General features: G+C 34.4%; 1 protein-coding gene across 1 annotated transcript; it reads right to left on the bottom strand.

The window, feature by feature from the left end:
• Nucleotides 1-2,500: 2,500 nt before the first annotated feature.
• LOC138884871 (uncharacterized) lies at nucleotides 2,501-7,676 on the bottom strand. Its single transcript, XM_070165730.1, has 4 exons — nucleotides 7,566-7,676; nucleotides 2,972-3,206; nucleotides 2,877-2,887; nucleotides 2,501-2,806 (listed from the first exon to the last, which is right to left on the bottom strand). The coding sequence occupies exons 1-4, from the start codon at nucleotides 7,674-7,676 to the stop codon at nucleotides 2,501-2,503; spliced, it is 663 nt and encodes a 220-aa protein (XP_070021831.1).
• Nucleotides 7,677-8,076: the final 400 nt, after the last annotated feature.

Genomic DNA, 8,076 nt, shown 5'->3' with positions numbered 1-8,076 from the left:
AGGTGGGTCGACCGGTGCATCACTTGGGTTATTAAGAGGACTAGTAGGTGTATCATCTAAATCCGGTGCTTGAGTTTCATCATCATCCTCATTTTCCTCATTATTTTCTAAGATGGTTTCATTAGGATAAAGAGCATTCATAATTTCATCATCTAATCTATCACCTGGTGCAACATTATGATAAAATTCACTATCGGTAAATTGAAAACAAGGGTGATCACTATCAAGAATTACGGAAGGAGGAGGACGTCTAGGTTGGCGACTACTTTCAACTTGCTTATCTTTTCTAGGTCGGGGAGCCGGGGGAAGGGTAGTTGGTTGGCCACTACTTTCACCGGTTTTATCTTTTCCTTTACCAAACATTTTTTTCAAAGTAAATGCCATATTAATTATAATTATGCAAACTAAACCACACAAAAATATATTCTTAAAACGTAAGAGTTGAAACGAGTTTACCGGATTGCCGAACAACTTCTTGAAAATTGAAAATCGTTGAACACTTGAAAACTTCAATTCAACAACTTCACAATTTTTCACGAAATTTCAACAATAAATTAAGTAATTGTAGTAGAGAGATTGAGAGAGATTGAGAGATATTGATGAATTGGTGAATAAAAATGAAAGAATGAGGGGGTATTTATAGTTGAGAAATGGGAAAAAGTGTAATTATATAAAGTTTGGGGTTAAAATAAAGTTTGGGGGCCAAATGGTCATTTTCTAAACTTAAAAACGGTCAAATTGTCAGCCCAAACGGCTAGATTTTAAATATGGCCGTTGGAGAATTTTAAAAACATTTTTTAAAAAAAAAAAAAAATGGCCGTTGGGCCCGTTAGGCCCGCTAGGACAGGCCCAGGACCGGCTGACGGTCCCGGGCTAAACGGTCCCGGGCTCGTGGGCTAATCTATGAAGACCGGCACGTCACGGGCTTCTCAGGACCACCAGGCCCGGCCCACCAGGCCCATTAGGACTGCGGGCCCGGTCCGGTCCGGTTCAGGACCGGCCCACCAAGCAGCATTAATTAAGATAACCTCCCCTGATATTTGATTAAACTCCGAGTTTTGAGTTTTGACACAAAAATCTCTGATTAGCACCTTTAAATGAATACTTATCTAAAAGTGCTGAACTAATTCAAAATTATATGAATGATACGCAAAATGTGTCTTTACTTAATACTGAGAACTACATCATTTGTACGATTTGGGATGTAAAAATGGCTAAGAAAGGGAAGTGCAGTTACTATGAAGACGATGGTGGTTCATTAAGAATATTGATCAAAGCAAAATGAAAGTACTTCCAAGAATACAATAACATTAGCTTACATGAATATCTCTCCAACACATTGTGATTGACTTCTCAATATAAGCTTTAACTTGGACTTTCATTTATAAAACATAGTCCGAAATGCACATGAGTATTCAAGACATGATTTTTGTCTAAATATTAAGTATTCACTTAATACAAACTGGCTAAAATTTTAATTCATTGCAAATCCTGGCCATTTTTAAAGAAGATCCCTAAAAGACTGGCTATTTTTTTAAATGGTCCCTCACTTGTTACTGTTTGAATCCAATCTCATGTATAGCCCATTAATTTCAGCTTCATAGATTTGACCAATATTTGTGATGGCCCATAAACAACTCTTCGGGCCTGACAGAGAAGATTGGCTTCTGTAGCCCACATCTAACTCTAGGAAGCCTACAAACAATCGGTATAAAACACTACCAAATTATTGGGATTAATAATTAAGGAGGAATTTAAGTATTGTAATGTAGGAACAACTCTCCTCAGAAACTATTTAATAGAAGGTGGCATTTTATACTAAAATAAGATGAGAACATGATTTTGGAAATTCTAAACCTTAGCGGGAAAAAAGGCATCCGAAGAAATGGATCACAAACGAAGATAAACTAGGGTTGTCTAAGGCTTCGTTTGTTGCACTTAATGGAGGTCTGAATCTCAAGTATTCAGATCTCAGACATTAAATGCGTTTGTTTTTAAAGTCAGAATCTTAATCATTTAGATCTTAATCATTAAGTGTGTTTATTTTTTACTTTACAATCACTTAATTGGTTTGAATAAGTTTGTATGATTAAGATCTATAACAAAGACTCGTGCCTCATTTGTTTTCATTAAGATTAAGGCGTTCGAATCTGAATACACATATGAATATGAAGAAGTGTATTAAGATTAAAATATCTGAATCTTAATCTGAATGAACAACTGGATAATTAATAAGCTGTCTCTAGATCTAAATACTAAATGATTAAGACTGTTTGTTTTCAGTGACTGAATATGTACAACTTATCTATATTTAAACATAATATATATTAAATTCAAATAAAATACTACTTAAACCTTATGTCAAATTCTAATATTTAGACACTAAAAATATATTTCTAATAATGAAAATATAAAACTATCAAGCATTTCCCCTTGTTTCCATTAGTTAAAGTGCCAGTTCTTCACGCATATTGTTCATAAATTGCGGATCTTTAGTTGTTCAGCTAGGTCCATTTATTTCATCTGATACTTGTTCGTGTTCTCCCTCTTCCTCAAATATTACTTGATATAAATCATATAAGTCATCATTTAGACGCTCTTTCCTGATAAAATTATGAACTGCAAAACATGCAACAACAACATCTCTTTGGACATCAACAGAATATGGAGCCATCTTGTCCAATATTGGGAATCTTGCTTTTAAAACTCCAAAAGCACGTTCAATAATATTTTCGAGTTGTGCATGAGCATGGTTAAAATTTTCCTCCTTATTTATGGTCTGTCTACGATCTACGATGATAATCTCCTGATCAATACCGAATATTATGATATGCTGCTAGAAATCCTCGAGTATTAGGATATGCCGCATCACATACATAGTACTTGTCTGTCATCAAAAGAAAAGGTTAAATGGACATTATAAACATCTAACTTATTATTTAACAATAGTTTAATAAGTTGTATCACGTACTAGAAAGAGGAAATGGAAAGCTATTATCTGGATTAAATGCAATCTCCGTTAGAACATGTGCATCATGTGCTACCCATTCCCATCCACGATAAACATAAGTGAAGACCATGTTGAAATCATATATAGCTAAAACATTTTGATAACATTTACCCTTTCCTCTTCCTCTATATATAATTTGTTGATTCCCTGGAATAACTGCATGTACTAATGTCCCCTTGAATGCATCTATTGGTCCCTACAAAATAAATATTTTTAGGTTAAATTATATAATAATTTTATAACACATAATATCTTAAATTTTTTCGCAACTTTTTATGAGCACCAGGAATATCTGAATTTGAATCGGATGTTGTGGATGATATTATCTCTTTCGCAAATTACATCATTGCTTCAAGAACCTCGTGAAAATATTTGTGAACCGTTTGCGAAGAATTTTGAAATTTTCTCTTCATAACCACAAAACGCTCATTATGACCTATAGTGGTCAGAAATATTGCTATCCTTTCTTCGACAGAAATATGTTTGCTATCTACGAGCCATCCTCTAAAATGTTGACATAGCCGAACATATGCATCACGAGACATGCGCATCAATTCTAAATATTGTTGGCTAGAGCCAGATAACAATTCTTGTATGTACTTTTCACCAGATAAAATGATGTTAAATTCTTATTTCTTTGAACATTCTTTAGTCTAAGATGATTTCTACACTATTACATGCACATCAACCATAAGATTTGATCTTCAATGTCCATGTCTAAACTATTATAACAAAAAGAATGTATAATACATGATAGTGAGCATAACCTAATAGTAATTGTAAAACATAAAAGGTTAAATAACCACAATAAATTAATTAGTAATGTCATACCTCCTTTTTACCCGCGCCCGCAGGGGTGCAGAGAGAGTTTTCCAATTAAAGGACAATCGAAACGGGATTTATTTATTTATTTCAGAGTCGCCACTTGGGAGATTTAGGGTGTCCCAAGTCACCAATTTAATCCCGAATCGAGGAAAAGAATGACTCTGTATTACAATCCGCGAACCAGAAATCTGGATAAGGAATTCTGTTAACCCGGGAGAAGGTATTAGGCATTCCCGAGTTCCGTGGTTTTAGCACGGTCGCTCAACTGTTATATTCGACTTATTTATCTGATTTTTAACAATTAAGAACTTATATGCAAATTTTAACTTTGAGCCGCTTTTATCAAATTTATTATTATTGTTATTATTTTACGGAGAATTGCAACGTTGTAAAAACGTATCTCGAACCACGTCACAGTCAATGTACCCGTGGTTATTGACACATTTCGACTCCGTTGAGATTTGGATTTGGGTCACATGAATGCACACCCATATTTAAGAAAATAATTTATTAAAGACGCGCCTAAAGTGACTAGCGTATTGCTGTTTTGGGAGGAGGCCGTGAAAATTCATTAGACGACCAACTCGAGAGTCTATCCGGTTATTGTGTCCTTTTATTGAGGGCCCCGCAATTTGTGATTTATTGTGGCAAGACACGCCTCCTTTATTTTAAGGATATCCTAAGGTAACTACATTTCTATTTAAATTAGTCTCTAAAAATAAAATAAAAATCCTAATTAATTACGAGCTTAAAAAAAATAAAAAAACGTAACATACTACTTGCCAGATTAAGACAAATATTAATGGAAAGGAATTTTTTTAAACAAAATTCGAAATTGTAAATAAAGTACGAAATTCGCCAACTAATATTCAAAAGAAATTAATTATAGCTAGATTAAAAGCTCGCATTGTTAAAAAGAACTATTGAAATTAATTATTATTCGCAACCATTTGAAACTAGATTTAACCATAATTACTAAAGCTTATTAGAAAGTTTATTAAACTTAAACGTTGACTCATCTTGTTCAAGCTCGCATCTAATGAATTAATGTTCTTAGCCTTGCTACGTTGAGTCAACATTAAAAGCATCAAGCCTGCTGATTCTACGAAATTATTGGCCTAATATTTGCGGATCTTAGTTCCTAACAAGATTCAAAGATAAAAAAATTGCTTCTATTCCGATATTTGCGAATTCAAATCTAGATTTTTACTAACCCTTCCCCCCAAAATTAAATCGATTTCCCATATTGACTATTTATCCAATTTGATTTGAATGTGATCTCAAACTAAAAAAAATTAACAAAAGCCGAAACTAATACTTATGGTGTTCATACCGACACCCATCCAATAGTTCCGCAATTTAACGCTTCACATTATACATAATTCTACCATTCATATAACATGAAACACATAATGAATATCTAACTAAAATACGAATATTCTATAATTAGAAGCATAAATCTTCTGCCATTTCATTTCAGCTTCAATGCATATGTCAAAATGATTCAGAGTAGTGTACCTGGTATTTGAATACAAGGAAAGGAAGAATAGGATCAGTAAAGTAGTACGTAACACAGCAACAACAACAAATAACAAGCAATATCCAACAAACGGAACCCCCAGTGACAGATTTGAAAATCGAACAAAATCCAACAATAACCAGTGAAGTAGTAGCAAATAACCAATTAAACTCGAGAAACAAACCACATGAAAATCCAGAAACACCAATAATCAATGGGCAATAACAAAGTGAACTTTTTTTTTTAAAATTGAAAGACCAGTTAATGTTTAACCCTTAATTCTCTCTTAATGTTCAGAAAATTCTTTCTTTTAAACTCTCTTCAAATTCGAATCCCTAAAAATCTTTTTATATTTTTCGAATTTTTTCTCTCTATTTTCAGCTTCTTCTCCCTCTTAAATTCTATCCAAGTCTGCTCTATTTATGTCTCAAAACAGACCCCTTAATCAATTAATCAAATAATAAAACCATCCACTTTCTCTCACCAAACCCACTACTACATAAAAGAAATGCAATTATTATTTTTTAGTCAACTTTTCTTGAGCCCCGCAATCCCACTATGTCTTGTTCCCCATGATTGATTAAACAAATGCATTATTCCCCACCATTATGTCTTGTCCCCCATTATTGATTAAACAAATGTATTATTCCCCACCATTATGTCTTGTCTCCCACTACGAATTATTTTATACATTATTTTAATATTATTAGTTTATTGGACATAACACTCAAAAATAAATAATTGTTCAGATTTTCAATTCCAAAAATACCCCTATGAAATTACTGAAATTATCATTCTACCCCTGAAAATACTGCAACTTACCATTCTACCCCATCAGGTATAACCAATTCAACTAATCAATTTTAACCAAAATACAGCAGCTATAACCAATTCCTAATCAAATTCAATCAACAAATTCAAACTAAATGAAGAACATCAAAGAACCAACTGGAATTATTTTGACTGAACAATATTTCTAAACAACAAATCTACTTTCAGATTCAACAACAATAACAAATTGAACATAACAAACAAGTGGATTCAAATTTCTAAATTCAATAATCACTTGAACTTCAAATTAAATCCAACAACATTACAACAAAGATGAATGACTCAAACTAAATCAAAAAATTAAAAACCAAAACGTAAACTCACATTAAATTACCGGATTAAAAACGAACTTCAAACAAAAATGAACACGAATTAAATCTAAATTAAACAACAAATATGGATGATTCAAGCGCTCAAACTAACATTCTTCTATATTAAAACTAAACCAAAACAAATGAATAAAAACAAAAATGAAGGAATAATCAAGAAATGATAAACAATGAACAAGAAAAGAATCAAACATATACTGATTTCATATCCAAAAATATCAAACAAAATACAGAAGAAATGAAACTTAAACCAAGTAACCAGAAATGATAGTAACGGAACAGAAACTCGGACAACAATCTCGACATACCGGATCCGTGAACCTCAAGCGACACTCGCCACTTCAATCGGACTCCATAGCAACAAGGAATTTCCAATAGAATTATTATGGATAAAACAGAACCAGAATTCTCGGTACTAAAACGAATTCAACGAACCCCACAATGAGAAATCAAGGAAGAATTAATATCCTTTGGTCCTTTTGATACGCAGAATTGAAAAATGAAAACTAAAAAGGAACTGAAATCTCTTTGTATAGATGTGTGTGTGTGTGTATATATATATATATATATATATATATATATATATATATATATAAATAATTTAGAGCCTAAACAAAACTGAAAATCCAATCAACCTCCATTTCATCCCTTCCCTCTCACTTCTTGCATTTTAACGTGTATTTTCTGATTTCGAAATGGAGAAAGAACTGGAGCAAAGAATTGAGCTCAAACCTTTTTGTTTATTTTGTTTCGGATCTGTGTTTTCCGCTGTATGTGGAGAAGGAGATCGAGCAGTTCCTCTATATTATTATCGGCGCTGCTATCCTTAGGGTCTCAGGTTTTGGAGTCTAGAGTCTTGTATTGTTTCATGAAGAAGAAGATCAAAAGGGCTGTGTTATCGGCTGATGCTTTGAAGAAGAAAAGAGAAATGATCGGGGGGGTGTTGCACTGGTTGAAGCTGGAGGGGTTGTTCATGGATGAGGCTTGGGATGAAGAAGAAGAAACAGCAGCGATGGTGTCTTGGGTGAAACAGCAGCATTTGGTGACTCACGTTGCTGGACAAAGCAGAAGAAGAAGCAGCAACGCAGCGGGTCGACGAAGAAGAAGAAGACGAAAGGGTCACCATTGACGGGCTCGAGCTCGACGAAGCAGCAACAGCCATGGTTGCTTGGGCGTGAAGGAGCAGAAACCGTGGTTGCTTTGGGTCATTCATGGCTGTCGTTGGACGATGGTGGAGCTGGAGTTCATGCTGTGCGTGTGTGTGTGTGTGTTGAAGGAGAAGAGGCGGGGGGAAGGGAAGCCATGGTTGGAGCTCGGAGGTCGTTTGGGGTGAGTCGAGGAAGAAGAAGACGCAGCGAGGGGGGTGGGTATTTGGGTGTAGGGTTTGGGGTTATGAAAATGAAAATGAAGAAAAAGGGTTGGGCGGGTGGTTTGGTTATGGGGCGGACTGGGTCGGGTTGACCCGGTATGGGTTCGGTTCTTTGGGCCTGTGGTTTAAAATTTTGAAGAAGAGGCCCAATCCGATTTTCGTCTATTTTTGTTCTTTTCTATTTATTCGATTT

This window comes from Nicotiana sylvestris, chromosome 2, assembly GCF_000393655.2.
Source record: "Nicotiana sylvestris chromosome 2, ASM39365v2, whole genome shotgun sequence".
NCBI classification, from domain to species: domain Eukaryota; kingdom Viridiplantae; phylum Streptophyta; class Magnoliopsida; order Solanales; family Solanaceae; genus Nicotiana; species Nicotiana sylvestris.
Note: the sequence above shows the minus strand (reverse complement) of the source record. Positions and strands in the feature narration are given on the sequence as shown.

Bases quoted from the DNA above. Each gene is read 5' to 3' on its own strand.
- LOC138884871 (XM_070165730.1), bottom strand. From the start codon at position 7,676: ATGGCTGTTGCTGCTTCGTCGAGCTCGAGCCCGTCAATGGTGACCCTT. The intron at 3,207-7,565 runs GTGAGTCACCAA...TTTATTTTGTAG, and splicing joins CTTCTGCTTTGTCCAGCAAC to GGACCAATAGATGCATTCAA.